General features: G+C 40.5%; 1 protein-coding gene across 1 annotated transcript in view; it reads left to right on the forward strand.

Annotated features, from left to right (window-relative positions):
- Positions 1 to 15,679, forward strand: part of AXL (AXL receptor tyrosine kinase) — a 273,286-nt gene that overhangs the window by 50,914 nt on the left and 206,693 nt on the right. The window contains exon 2 of the mRNA XM_078661048.1: positions 8,613 to 8,808. Coding sequence (XP_078517174.1) covers positions 8,613 to 8,808 — 196 coding nt within the window. The remainder of the gene's footprint in view (positions 1 to 8,612; positions 8,809 to 15,679) is intronic.

Here is a 15,679-nt window from a genome sequence, read left to right on the forward strand (position 1 = left end):
TACCCCTGTCCACTTCACTCCTCCCCACTCCACTCTGCTCTGCTCTGCTCTACTCCACTCTACTGTAATCCATGACACTCCTCTCTAATCCTTGACACTGCTCTCTACTCAACTCTACTCCGTTGTATAACACTCCACTCTATGACACTCTATGACAGTCCACGACACTCCACCCTACGCCACTCAACACCACTCTATGCCACTTAACACCACTCTACTCTACTCCACACTACTCTCCTCTAGGCCACATATTGTTAGCCATGCTGAATAGCAGCCTCGTTGTTGTACAACATGGCTAAAACACATTGGCAAAGTCAATAGCTCTTGAATAGGCAAGACCTAATGGCTTTGCCGATGCTTATTTGTTGTAGTGTCTTGATCTTCACTGTTTGTTGGTCTAGATGAGCTTTCATGGGAATTTGAACATATTGTCTCTTTACTCTGCTCGTTTTTAGGTCTGGGTTTTAACAGCAAGGATTTAATCTAATGCTATCAACTTTTTGGGCATATTCTTCTGCCACCACAGGAATGATAGCAGCAAATTCTTGAGATACTACTCTACAACTATAGCCATTTCTCTGCATTGCTGCTGCATCCCTCTTGTCTCTTTCTAATGTGTTAACGCTATATGAGTAACACATTAAACCTAGACCTACTGGCTTTGTCAATGCGTGTTTATCCATTCAAGTGAGCTAGGCTTCTTATATTGGTTCAATCCGCACGGGCTAAATTTGGACCTCATTGTAACAGGAGGGCGTTAATCCCCCTCAGCACTGCTCACCCAAAGGGAATATCAGATTCAGTTCCTAGAAGGATTGGTTCAGAAGGATCCGGACCCTGCCCTCACTCCTGTAAGGGTCACTCCCACATGACACAGAGGGTTGAAGAAATAGAGGTTCCCTAGATAATCACCTTTGGGTTAAACTTTGAAATATGTAGGAACAAGACCTAGCGCTGCGGAAGGTCGGCCATTTGATAAGGGTCATGCTGCACGCTCTCGTGAGCTATTAAACACACCCAAGGTGTCGTAAAAGGGCATGAAGCAAGCTCCTGTTCCTTGGCAAGGAACCTGTGTAAAGCATTAAGAAGCTGAGTAAATACCTCTATATGGGTCCCAGACATGTCTTGTGCAAGGGTCTGGCGGTGTGAGATGTTGCTCTTCGTTGACAGTACAAGTGCATGCTGGGTAGTCGGCTGCTTCCTCCCTACAGACTAATCTCTAGCCCTTGAGTTTACACGTCCTTTAAATACTATTGTAATTCACTGAAAAAATAAATCAATTTGTTGTTTCTTATCAATGTTGTGTTTCCTTCACAATTCTACTGTCTCTTCTCTTTTTCATCGGAGCAAAAGCTTATGCTGTCCCACCACATCCAAACATCCAAATTACCCTGAATGTGGTGGTGCCAAATATGAATTACTTTAAATTTCACCATGCTTCTCTTTTACTGTTTTCTACTATTTCGATCTCTTTGGAGTCAACTCCAAAATGCTGTTCAGACAAAATATCGGAATCAAAAATATCGTTAAGTAAAATATTGTGCCAAGAATATCAAGGACAAAAATATTGTGAAGGTAACTTTCTATAGGTAAGCAAATTTTTACTATATATAACTCCACATATATGTACCTTGACATTATATGGTAAACATCGCTTACAATGAAACTTTTACAACGCACTACCATTACAACACGGTCATTACAACGCAAACCATTACAACGCATTGCGCTGAGGGCGCTCTAGGAGAGGGAATAGGTTAATTTACTATCCAATAACCTTCCCTAGTGTCCACGGGGACTGGAGTTGGAATAGTAAATTAAACTATTCACTATCCAGCACCCAAAAGCGCTATGCGTTGTAATGGTATGCAATGTAAAAAACGCGTTGTAAAGGCAGGCGTTGTAATAGCCTGCGTTGTAACGTCATACATCCCATTATATATATCTTGAAGGTCCGTTGATGTGGAGTTTAGAACAGTAAAACTATACTTAGCGATTACCACTTACATTCCCGATATTTTGGACCTCGATATTTTTGACATGATATTCTGTCCACATTAATTGTTTTGGTTCTGTTATTCTGCCAGTGATCCCTCCAAAAGCCCTATGTGCATTGTTATTGCTTCTTCTAGTTCACATAACTGATCGCCCTTCAGTGCTCTACTGTTCAAAGAAGCAACCACTTTGAAATCATTATGTGCCAACTTAGCGAAAATAAATACAAGCTGGGGTGGTTGTTGTCTGTGGCGAATGCTACCAATCCAGCTTGGGGTGGGCACAGCTCAGGGAAAAAGTAATACAAAAAATACACACTTGCTGTTCACTGCCGGCTGCCACGATCTTCTGCTGCCGTGCTGCTCCTCTGATCTGGCACTACAATCCCCAGGTGCACAGGCTCCAAGACTCCCTACGCAATCCTAGTGCTTCTCTCATGGAATTACTCCCAGCATGAGAGAAAAGCTGGGATTGGTCAGGGTGGGCCAGTTTCACGCTCCAGCAGGGACTGGAAGACTGTGCCCGTGAGCACTGCTGATATCTCCAAGGTGCAGCATGAAGATATCAAAGTACGCATGTCGGTTTCACCGACCTAAGACGACCGGCCAAAACGACCTGCGCACTTTCAGTGCCTAAGACCACTCCTCCCCCTGCTGCTCATGCTGAGACATGGCTCCTCCCGCCCCATACTTGCCGACTGGTAGTGAAAAACAAAATGACAATAAAATAGTTTTATTGACATTTTATTTTTCTTCTGCATTTTACCAGTGGGGAGCCACCCCTTGTTCTTCCACTGTTCATGGGGCAGCAAGTAAAATTCTCTCCACCCGATCGTCCATCGGACGCTAGTGGCTGCAGGTTCAAAACACTGACGCAAAGCAAAAGTTAGCTGAAATAACACAAGCAACGCTCCAACCATCATACAACATGGTGGTATATTGCCCTGGTAACAAGTCTTTAGGGCTTTATTGTGAAAGTAGGGATGTCTCTGCACCTTACCACACATTTTGAACTAAACCGTTTTTGAAAACGACTTACATTACACTGCTTAAATTATGTTTTTGCAAAAACACTAGTTGCAGATTGAAGTGTTCATATGTACACTACTGATTCTTCTTTCATACATCTGAAACCACATAATCTCTTTCACATTAAGGGGCAGGACACCAAATATTTTTTTGGGGGGGAGAGGTGATGATGTGACCTTTATAAGGAACAAAATTCCCCTGTTGTACACTAAAAGAATGTTACAAGTTACCTCTAAACTCCATGACATTATACCAGAATTCAGCCTTGGTCCTCATTCCTTCTACACGTCAACAGAACTCCCGAGTGACTTGTAATATGTTTATAAAGAATGGTAGAGGGTACTTTATCTCATATACATGTTGTGGTAAAAGAGTCTTGTTTTAAGTCCATTGTGGACTTTGCATCAGGCCTGAGAGAGTACTCTCCGTTTCATGGCAATACATAACCACAACTCACTCAATTAAGGGTTAAATACAGCTGAATATTTCACCCCAAGACCAATGAAAAGTGTTGCATTACTATAGTAGGGGCAGATTGACCGTTTACGAGATTCCATTTGATTATGACAACATTAAGTACTCAACAAGTGAACTCAGAGATCTACTGATAAGAAAACAAATATATGCTAAACATCAACATCCCCAGTCACACTAATAGAAACCAGATCCTGGTCCTATTGCAACCAGATGCCATCCAATCCGCCCTTAATCCAAGTGTAATCCAGGATATCTAGTGGAATCTCATTGGATGCTCCTAGTGCATGATACGTCCACTCGTCCTTGGTCATTTTTTAATTTATAAAGTTTTATATAGCGCGAACTTGATCCCGAAGGATATCAGAGCGCTTTCAATTTGAGCCAAAGGTAACAAATCAGAACATTAGTCTAACATGGGGAATCTAACATACACCTGGATGAACAAAGTATGTGCTAGACGATGGAGCACAATGACAATTCCTTGGTTTCCAAACCCCATCGCCTCAAGTTTGCACCAGTGCAAACAATGGGGCATCGTTTTACTGAGTGCTTGACAAGAAATGGAGCAAAAGTATTTGCTCTTATCCAAATAAAAATCAAGATGCTTGCACCCGGGCCAAAAATGGAGCAAAGTATATTGGCCCTGCAGTTGCCTTGATTAAAGAATAAGTCATCATGCATATTTCTTTTTTCCAATCCTAGAATTTGAAGGAAAAAAAACTGAGTTTAAGGTAAAATTTGAGAGTTTCATTTCTTATTACTAAAACAGCGTACACATTTCAGAGCCATTTTGCTCCTTTCCAAAAGTTTATTAAAGGATCAGGACTTCCTCTCTTGCAAGGCCATACTTGTGGCAGAATGTGCTCCACTTACGTATGTCTAGCGTAACACAAAAGCTCTATAACAAAAGTGATATTATTTAGAGACAACAGAGGTGTGATACACTTTTGCAATAAATTCACAAATTGGTCCCTCCGTTTTTTTGTTCTTGGGCAGAAATGATGGAGCAAAATAAATTGAGGCCAACCGGTTTTGTTTAAAGCCCATATTGCAAGCAGCAAAAGTGGAGCAGAATGTGCTTGAAAGGTTTTCCACCAGATCAAATGTAACTTAATGTAGCCCTTTTTCTACAATTCTACTCTCACGCTTAACTACCGGTAGGGAGAACAACATTTCCACCTGTGTTGAACCCTCCTCTTCCTGTGTCTCCCGCTTCCCTTCAGAAATGCTTTTTGGTCCAGGGGTCTTTCATCATCTCTCACTTCCCCTACTTCTGATATTGCTCTTGTGTATCTGAATGTGTTCTTTGTCCCTCTTTGGGAGTCTGATAATTGTCCATTCATTGTCTGTTGCCGAATGATAACATCCGCTCGTTACACTGTACTGTCTCCAAAGAATCCAGCGTCCTGCAATCCAGTATAATTCAGCATATTGTGTGCCCCCATTCATACAGCAATAAGTTACTGAATAATGGACAATCCACTTCCATAGTGCCGGATGAAGGACATTAACATATGAATACTCCAATATACTGTGCCAAATCTGTAGCAGTTACATAGAAATGATGCAGACTCTAGGGCCCAATTGCCAACATTATTAGTGGGAAAGCAGGCAACACTGTAAAATCATCATCATTTCAATAGGTAGACTGCTCTATGGATAGCAAATGGCTCAGAATTATGGCAAAAACTAGGTCTCGGTGGAATCTGCGGAGTTCCACGGACTTTACCAAAAAACTCTGCCTCGCTACGTGGAGTTCTGCAAGCGTCGGAGTGCCTTAGGTCTTGCCGTTTGTGCTAAATTTCAGTGCTGGGTGTTTGTCCCGCACAAGAAAATCAGCGCAAATGGCACCATCCGTAGCGCAAGAGAACGCTGCTTCTTTCTGCTGCTCTAGTGAATGTTCTACTTGAGCGGCTGCTTCCTCCATGGATGCAGAAGGTTTCTCAACTTAAGGTTGGCGAGCGCGAGCGAGGAAAAACTCTGTTACCTGGAGCAGAGTTTTTAGGAACTCGGAGCCTGGAGTCGGAAAAACTCTGCAAACTCCGCAAGTGCAGCAGAATTTCACACCCAGGCCTAGTAAAAACATTGGGCCTTGTTTATGAAGCCCTGCTTCACATTTATGCTGCCATTGCATCACTTTTTCTGACGTTGCAGCAGTGTTAATAATAAGCCACGTTGCACCATATTTACGAAGTGAGGTATCTAGGAAGATGCATCACTTCATAAACCCCTGCGCTGCATTCATTATACCTGCGTCAGGTATAATGTATGCAGTATGGGCGTTCCCCCGCATCAAAGCCTTGTAGAAGTGGTGCGTTGAAATCTATAAAATTTCAGTGCGCCACTTGTAGGACGCCATTGCGTCAAAACCTTATGCCTGCCTCATGGCAGTCATAAGGATGACACAGGCCCGTTCACATGGGGCTTGTCCCATGTGAAATGACACATTGCTGGAGTTGAGTCTGTTTTCAGACACACCCCAGCAATGCGTCACTTTGGCGCCTACAAATACATCAGTAATACTGATGTATCTGTAACTCCTTGCGACATAATGTACTGTACTGTTAATACGGCGCATCCATGATGGGCGAGCTGAGAAGTGTTGCATTGCTGCTTTATCGCAGTGATGCGACACTTCTCATAAATATGACCCATTCCTCTTAATTCGCTTCACAGACATTTCATAGTTATAGTCCAGTCCTGTGTACCACATTCTAATATTTCGGTAGAAATGCTACATTTTGTTTGACAATTCCACAATGACCAACTGACAAAATTTCAGGGAAAAAGAAGAAGAATATTCGTATGTTATGTATGTATTTTGAAGTCAATTTCTGACTTTTTTGTCCACTTCTATGAATTATAGGAATATTCCTGAAAATCTATGCATGTTGGACACCTCCATAGGTTGTTAAATGCAAAAACATTTCTGGCTGTGGAAATGGAATGGGTTATATTTGATATTGATGAAATGTGACCCAAATGTGCATTTTCACAGGGAAATATTTTTCCCCATTGAATAACCCGGTACACCTAATTTTCATAAATATTGGGTTGTCGTTCCCCAGTGCCACACCAAAAGCAGATCTACCCCTTGATAGGAGTACATTTGCAGATGTTTTCAAGTTGGGAAGAATCTACCTGAAAAATGTTGGTAAATATGAACAAGTATTTGCAATGCAATAGGTCTCACATTTACGAGAATTTGAGCTATTGTCATTGTAAATGACAATGCCTTTTATTTATGTGTTGTTTTTAAAACAGATAAATAAAATGCATTGTCATTTACAATGTAAATAGCTTCAACTCTAGCAAATGCGAAACCTATTGCATTGCAAATGCATCCAGCGTCCGGTCCATATTTTTTTAAAGCGTTAGGAGAGAGTGTGTCCTGCCTGCAGTAGCAGGCAGAACAAAGCTATTTGAAAAAATAGTGCTTGGAGGCTGTAATTAAAGCCTACAGACTAACAACACATGTAACGGGGGTGTCACCATGGGAGGTTACAAAATGAGACACAGAGGTACTAAGGAGGGACAACTAAGCCTATTGACCAATGAACAGCCACAGTTTACAGTGGACATAAGCCAATGAAAAATATGGGCGGAGAGTGGGTGGAGCTTCAAGTCCCTACCTGAATACATCATGCCATGCAGAGCAGTGCATGTGCTGCCCAGGCTCGACCTAAAAAAGATACTGGTTTGGAAGTGTTCACACACTTTCACAGGAGGACCAACCCAAGAATATCAACAATCCAATCCCTGCTACTTGAACTGCAAGCATAGAAATACCACCATTCAAGTAGCATTTCTGTGTGCAGAACCATTTAAACAAATGGTGTTAATATCCCCATATGAGCACTAGGCTGGGGGACACCAAACACTCCATATTTAAATGCATTTAGAACATGGTGGGAATCAAACCAATACCTTCTTTAGCAAACATGTTTATCTCTCTTAATTAAAAATTCATATTTATAGGACAGTGTTCTCGAAGTAATGTTACTGGTGCTCATGTAAAGCGCCCTGATACCTTTGAGTCAAGTTTGCGCTATATAAAACTCCGGGAGAAAAAAGAATTATCACAAATGTGCATTTCTTGTTAAGGTTTGAATATTAAAATGCTTCCTATTGAGACACTTAAATGGTAAATATATATAATATGCTAATGTTCTGCAGGGCTTTGCCTCCTGAGTAAACCACAGTTGAAGTAAAGTTTTAAAAACGTAGCTGGGATAAGTACCATATACAGGCATACCTTTTATTATAAGAGTGTACACTCAGGCTTATTTTCTGAGTGCATCATTTTATTTGCAGTTAACTAAATATTTTACAATGGAAGGTAGAAGGGACATAATTAATGAAAAGGAGGTGTTTTCTATGAAAGGCAAAATTAATATTAGCTTGTGAAGGACATTTTACATCAGATGCTGATTACATAAGCTTTTCTTTTGGATAAAAGTTTGTTTTTTCTATCGAGTTAGACCTTCCTTGTATGTGTGTGCAAAAATGATAAATTAAGTAGCATATAACAGCAGATAACAGGCTGCAAAATGTCCTCCTAATTCACATTATGTACCGCATAATTTGCTTTGCATTGCAGAATACTTTTTCTTTCTTTAGTTCATAGTTAATTCAACACTGACCCTTAATTTGGTCCTACATTGCTATAACATTTGGTGTCAATTCTGTAGCGTTACTATATGAATACTGTATTGTAGTCTGCCAAAACTACATTGCCTAATGAATACTGCACCAGTTCCGGCCGGGGGGTCGGGACGGGGGTCGGGTTAGTCGACATACGGCCGGAGAAGTAAAAATAAATTTAAAAAAAATTAAAAACTACTTACCTTGCGCTCATCACATCGCCTGTGCAGGCCGCTACTGAACTGCACCTCCGTATTGTCTATAGACTTGCTGTGCGAGTAGTAGCCAACTTGGAGTCAAAAGGCAGGATTATCATTGGAATGCCACCACTAATGTGCAAACTACAACACATTAATATTAAAACAAAATAGTGCAGTGCAATATCCTAAATCAAGAATCCTTCCGCAGTCAATTTTCTTGTGACTTTCTCTCACCAATTGATATAATCCTGTTCCACCCTTCTTGCAGATCTCTTCATCGAACACCCCTCAAATCTGACAACCTCTCTGGGGAAGGATGTGACGCTTAGCTGTACTGTGAGCATGACCGGAGAGTTACCTGAAATCAACTGGTTACGCGACGGCGAGCCATTGGATGACGCTGATAATGATCTGGTTATGATGCCCATGGCGGACGACTCTTGGCTGGCGATCAGCCATCTCAGGTAGGGAAACTTCTTTGATTGTGTTCTGGAATATCAGGTCCAAGAATAATGTGGCACACTAATATTGTGGACAAATTATTGAGAAACAAATTATCAATAGGTAAGTGCATATAAGGACGTATGGATTTACTAATATTAATTCCACATCTATGTACCCTTGAAGACATATATATTGTCATGGTATATATCTGTAGAGTTAGATACAGAAAATCTACACATACTTACCTTTCAATATATTTCGTCCTTCAATATTCTGTCTGAGATATTAGTGTCCGACGATATTCTGTAGCCGAAATTCAAAATCCACACAAATTCCTTCCAATGTGCTCTAATATGACGGAATTTGCATGACGCTTTATTACACTAAGTACCAAGGTAGGCCGTAATGGATTGAGGACCCAGCGTCCGCAGAGAGCAGCGTGCATCAGGCAGTACCCTTGCTGTGCAGGATGAACCCTGGAGAGGGTGGTGGGTCATGCTACCGGATGTGATATACTGCATGGTAATAATATTGCACCCAACATGGACGTAGCACTACACTGTACGGTAGGTATATAATAACTCTTCTTATTTCCATGTATACTTACCTCCGACCTAAGGTAAATATGGTTGGAGTTAAGAAGAAGATTAACCCCTTGGCCGTGACGGTAATTCCACCGCGGCGCTGGTGGGGAGGGGGGGGGGTTGCGCGACGCCGCCATGCTTGTGACGTAACCACTCTGTCACGAGCCACGGGCGCGCTGTGCTCAGGACGGAGATGTTCCGTCACGGTCCCACCTGCTCATTAATTCAGCCGCGCAGGCGCGGAATTGATGCAGCGTGGGCGGAGCGGCCACGGCGTGACGGACCCACTCCGTCATTAGCAAAGCGTGCCCGTGGCTCATGACGGAGTGGTTCCGTCACAAGCACGGAACGGGTTAAACATATACTTTACTTTCAATATAGTAGTACTTGTAGATCAATGTTAATTACCTTGATGCAGTGTCATACGACCATAAGAAGATGCCCGCCCGAGCAAAAAATGGAGATCACCAACTTAAACTTTGTTTTAGGCTGGAGTTGCCAAGCAGCATGGACATTATACAGTATAGCTTTCAGGCAAAAGTGCAAAGATCTTCACAAGTTAAAGAAACGTCAGAATGGGTCACTTTCAGGTACATTATGCTCAAACTTTGGTTTATGGGAAATAACGTCCTTACATCGGGGGGCATTTAGTCTGCTTCTTGTACTAGATAAATTCAGGTTTGAGGGGAAATCTGTACTCCAAATACAGGCGAAAATCAAGGAAGACCCAACTTCACCTGAAAATCCGCATTTCCCTCTTGGCTTTTCCCAGTGCCACAGGGCCCTAGTTAAGTGGGTTGGAATACAGCCAGAAAAATACAGGCCTGGGCTCTGGAGTTCCCCTAAATCTTGTTTTTTCTTTTCAAATTGGATCTCCTTCTAACAAAGAACCTACCTGGCAAACTTTGGTAGCAAGGTGTAAACCCTTCCAAGCCACAAGCCAAACAACATGAGCTGGTATGTCAGGTATGCTAAATAGGGGGAGTACATCTCACAGCAGCCTTGGCACAAGGATGTTCAGTGTTTCAGGTCAAATTAAATATTCCTGTATTAGTGCTCCCTTTCTTCTACAAATAAAGCTACTTTACAACTAAAGGTATATTTCAGGCCATTAGTTTAAATCTGGCACCCTCATTTGTTATCTGTGTTTCGCAGTCCAGCGCTGCTTCTCATAATATAAGATCTCTGATATTGCATCACCCCCCCGTAACTGACATCTAATCAGTTTTGGTTTGAATCCTATCAGCCTATTCTTCCATTTTCAAGAACTTGAGTTTGAGCTTGAGCATGGTGGCAGCCAGTCTGTACACTTTCTTGAAGGATGAGGCAGTGCTCTTTTTGACAACTGGCAAAGGCAACGCTTCCCTCTCCCTCCTGTGACTCAGTAGATTTGAAAAAGTCCTTAGTGTGAATTTCTTGGGTGGGAGAAAGGAAATAGAGGGATAGAGAAATTGTGAATTTGCCTAACAGTCCAGTAAGCTGCAACTAAGGTAGGAAACCTGACTCTCAGTCACCTCTAGGTATTTTTATTTATTTTAGATTTCTAATCATTTTGAAGCTGCTCTATCAGAACTAATATTTATAGTAACGGTATGTAAGAACAATGTTAAAAGAGTGGTCTTATATAGATAGGATCTTGATGCAGGAATTTTAGGAGAGCGGTATGACCATGACCAAACAGCACACATTTGCGTGATGTATATTTACATTTTCAGGTTGGCAAAGGTGTAGTTATCTGAGGGCTGTGTGGAGGGTTCATAGTTGAATTCAGCTGACATTTTCAGAATTACCAAGTTGTCTTTCCAGGCCAGATTCAACTGAGGAGGGAGGGCATGAGAGCTGGGCAGCTAGATAGAAAGGGTAGTCCAATGCGAGGGTCCGGGCAGTTGAAACGAGCAACATTTTTTAATCTCAGCTGTACGTAAAGACTTCCTACTTGGAGCATATCACTTGACTTAATGACACCCTAACAAAAACCCAAAGTTGGCTAGCATGAAATCCCCTCAAATTAAACTTACAGAAAACTGAATTCTTCCTCATATCACCACCCAACAGCACCACCCCATTCAGATTGAATCAACCACCTAAACACCCTCAATTCCCAATCATCAAGTCGACAAAATCCCACTCCCTTGAGAGTGCCAAGTCTCACCGGCTTGAACCCCTGAAATTCAGAAAGATAAAACCTACTCTTGTACTTTCTCTGGGAATGCTCAGAGAATATGGAAATCTCTACCACCTGAGATTCAATGAATCCTTCTGCCATAGCTTTCAGAAAAGAGGTGGAAAAGGATGCTACTCAACAGATTTCTCCTGTAAGGACCAAGACAAGGATGACCTGAGGTCCACCCGACTCCATGCTACTAAAATGCAGGTGTATTGAGCCTCTCGAGCGAGCCTTAGGAAAACGACAATGGGCACAGGATTATATAGTTATATTGTTCAGTAATAGGTGAGGATTTCTCTGTGCAGCGCTCTGATGCCCTTGGGTCACGTTGGCACTTTATAAAACTATTTAAATAAAATAACTGCAGAAATAAAGTTATTTAGCTGCTGCAGTTGTCCGGTTTACTCCTCACAATAGAATTGATAATTGATTTGGCTATCTGGAATGGAAGGTAGGGACACCTTTTACTGATGTTGGGTTCAGTCGGCAGAGGCAGCACACGATATAAAGAACTCCATTCAAAAGATGGAACTGATTTGTAATCCCGGCTAAGGGGAAGAGAGTTAGGGAATCACTAGATTTGAGAATGAAGGAGGGATTGATTTTAGAAGCATGGGTCATGGGAAAGAAGATTTTCTTTCTTGCAGATAAGTTTAGCCAATATTTGAACTTTAAAAATCAAAGTGCTAGAGTACCTAATTACTTTTGAGAAGTGCCTGTACTCTACAATTAAAAGTATTGCACCTCTGCTGAGCAGTGTCGGCACTCTACCTCTCGAAAGAAGTGCAGGTACTCAGTGCATGCCACTACCGGCCCATTTTTTAGCTCTGAGTTTAGCATGAAGGGGTGGGAAGCCATCCACTTCTTCATGGCTGTGAGGCAGTCTGACAGTTTTGCTTGAAAGACGGTGTGAGAGATGGAAAAAAGTGTCTTTTACCCATCAAGAAATCTAGACACCAGAGCCATCAACATCTTCTGAGATCCTTCTGCTTCCAGAAACAATGGAGCAGGCCTAATCACATAGAGCCTGATTCATATGTTGGCGAGAAGAGAACTCTATTGCGGCAGTGACAGAGTTCCCTTGCCCCATAGTGGTGGTCTACCCTCTGAAGTTAATTTTCAGTGGACCATCAGTTTGGCCTCGGTGTGGACTACTCTTTCTCTGCCAGGGCCACATTTTTCTGACATCCCTGGGGAGTAAGGTTGGTCGGAGAAATCGCTTCATGTCCTGTTTCCCAATTTAGATGTGCAGACATGTGGCCATTTTTTAATGCTCCCCCCAATTATTGAAGAAGACTCCCATAGCGAGGGGAGCATTATTATTTTTTCTTTACCAAAAGAAAATCCTGTTTCTGAACTTCCCAGCAGAATAGTTTCTTGAGGTCAGTATTAAAATGTCTGCCGAACGAATGTAGTTTCACAGTTAGAAATTGGACCACATGGTTAAAAGTCACCTAGCTCTAAATTTGAGCTTGGTGAACTTCTTACCTCTTATCACACCCACTGTCTAATACCACCCAGATCCTGGTGACATTAGCAGCCGAGCAGGTGCATTTCTGCCTAATTGTTCATTCCACCGAACCCGCGAAGATTACAGATGAGGGGAATCTCGCAAAACTGACCGGACTGGATTCCAAGCTAAGTGCTGAGCCACAATATTTTTAAACGCAATATTTTTAAAAGGTGGTTCTACAGTCTGCTGACAGCTCCTAACGGTGTCTTCCCTTCCCGTACCATTGCCGTAATATGTTTTATACTGTAAGGACAGGCTTGGCCGGTTGGGTCATTGTTGTTTTGTTACCTCACCTAAGCATTACTCATGCACTATGAGGAAGAATGCAGGTTTCGTTTACCACTGAAATGTTCTTGGTTTTAGTATATTTTGCTTTCTCTTGATCTGTCTGTTGACATGTGGAGAGTAGATTATTTTATGTAAAGTAAAACATAACATAGTTTACGTTGAAACCTTTGCATTGAGGGTGGTAATGCATTTTATTGGACCATTGAGCGTTTCAAATCCAGTGTGCCTGTTTTCCCAAAAGTAAGTGGCTGAACCTATCTCACCAACAATTCTTACAAAAGTTGTCATTTGCAAAATGCATGGCTGTCAATGAGCAAACCCACCCCTCTCCCCTTTGTTTGCCGAGTCCCTATATTATTCCATCACTGGCCCTGTACTCAGAGCTGTCAAGGCAGATTATGTGATGGAATATCGCCAGCAAAAATATCGGCAACAAAAAGTTGTCAAAAAGTATTGGGAACACAAATATTGACTTTACATACTTTGTATATAAAGTAAAAAATATTGACTTCAAAAATATAAGACTACAATATAATCATAAACTATGAAAGGATATCGAATTTTTACTATTAATCATTATATTAACTATCCAATCTATATTTATTTAAAAAATAATATTACAATTAAAATATAGACTTATAATATAAAAAATATATGAAAAATAGAACTTACTAACATAAAATAAAAATATATACTGTAAAAGAAATGCAAAAAAGCTAAATAAAACTATTAATTAAACATACGTAATAGGATAAATCTACTAAAACAATGAATTATAATAATAATGTTTTGAAGGAATTTTGTTAAGTCTCCCCATTTTACCCTTAAATATATTATTATGCTTGGTATAATCTTGATATGAAGATATTTTATATGTGAAAATGCATCTGTACTTTCAAGGTTTAACGAAAAAAACCGAATAAAGATTTTTATGATGCTGAATTATAAAACACTGTGGGGCTGATTACGATGTTGGTCGCAAAGACTCCGAATGTCATTCGGTTTGACTGAACCTGTGTTGAAGCCAAGTTTCCGACGGTCTCGGAAACATTTCAGACCGACTGATTGCAATACAAGGTAGTCGGTCGGTCAATCCGAATCGGTTCCGACTGGCATTTGAAGAGTCTGAGTCGTTGGAGTCGAATCATACAGCTCTACGGTCCACGCTTCCGATAGACCGATTACGATGTCGGATTCAGACAGCCATTCCGACTCAGTCTGCCCAACACAGATTGGCTGTCAGAAACCGATTTTGGGGGCCCGTAGCAGGCACCCATTCACCCTAAGGCCTACGGGAGGTGCCCATGGGGCTAGCCATAGATCCTCTCTTTCCAGACATGCACAGTCAGCACCATGGGGTGTACCGCCACGGGGTGCAAGGTTTTCCGGAACCACCCCTTTTTCCAATGGAAGCATGTGTTGTTGATCGGAACACAGACTCCTGTTCAAGTCAAGGGGAGTCTGACTGAACAGTGTTTGGAACCACCGTAATTAGTCGGTTGGACTCTCCTAATCCGAGTCGGTCGGAAACCATTCCGACAAGGAGTTGGTCAGAATGCTTTTCGACCGACATCGTAATGAGGCCCTTTGTATTTGGTTTTTTAATGAACAATATCAATATTACAATATAAAAAAATAAAATAATATTACTACAAAAAAATTATATATATTAAAGAATATATAATCATAAAATATATTTCCACAAATATATATAAAGATATAATGCTTTCAATGTTTTATACTTCATATAAATAATTAAAAACGAAAAATGCCATATTAACAAATACAATTATAAACAATTAACAATACACTTTAATTGTAAAATTAAAATAATAATAATATAGGATTCATTATTATATAAAGAGTCTAAAACATAATATAATTAAGTAATATACAAATTATTAAAAACAATACATTAAGTTGCAAAACCAATTATCTAATTCTCCGATCAAGAATTTTTTTAAAGCCTTTTTAAACTATCTATTAAATAATTACAAACATAATTTACACAATAATCAAGTTAATAAATTATGAATTACAAAAATAGTTTTGCAGTCAATTAAATAAAAGTTCTAGCAATACTCCCTGCAATCCAAACAATCTGTTAATCAAAATGAATTTGAAATATAATTAAATATATTGAAATAAAATGTTATAAAACTTTAATTACTATTAACAAACCAAAATTAGACAAAAAAAACTACTAGACCTACTCAGCATAAGAATAATAACAGCTTATAACACAAACGTAGTAATACTCAACAAAATAATTAAAAAGCAATATTAGATACAAGTATATATTTTTTAAACCAATATAAAATACTTTACAAACATTCATA

The sequence above is a fragment of the Lissotriton helveticus genome, chromosome 9, assembly GCF_964261635.1.
Source record: "Lissotriton helveticus chromosome 9, aLisHel1.1, whole genome shotgun sequence".
Lineage (NCBI taxonomy): Eukaryota > Metazoa > Chordata > Amphibia > Caudata > Salamandridae > Lissotriton > Lissotriton helveticus.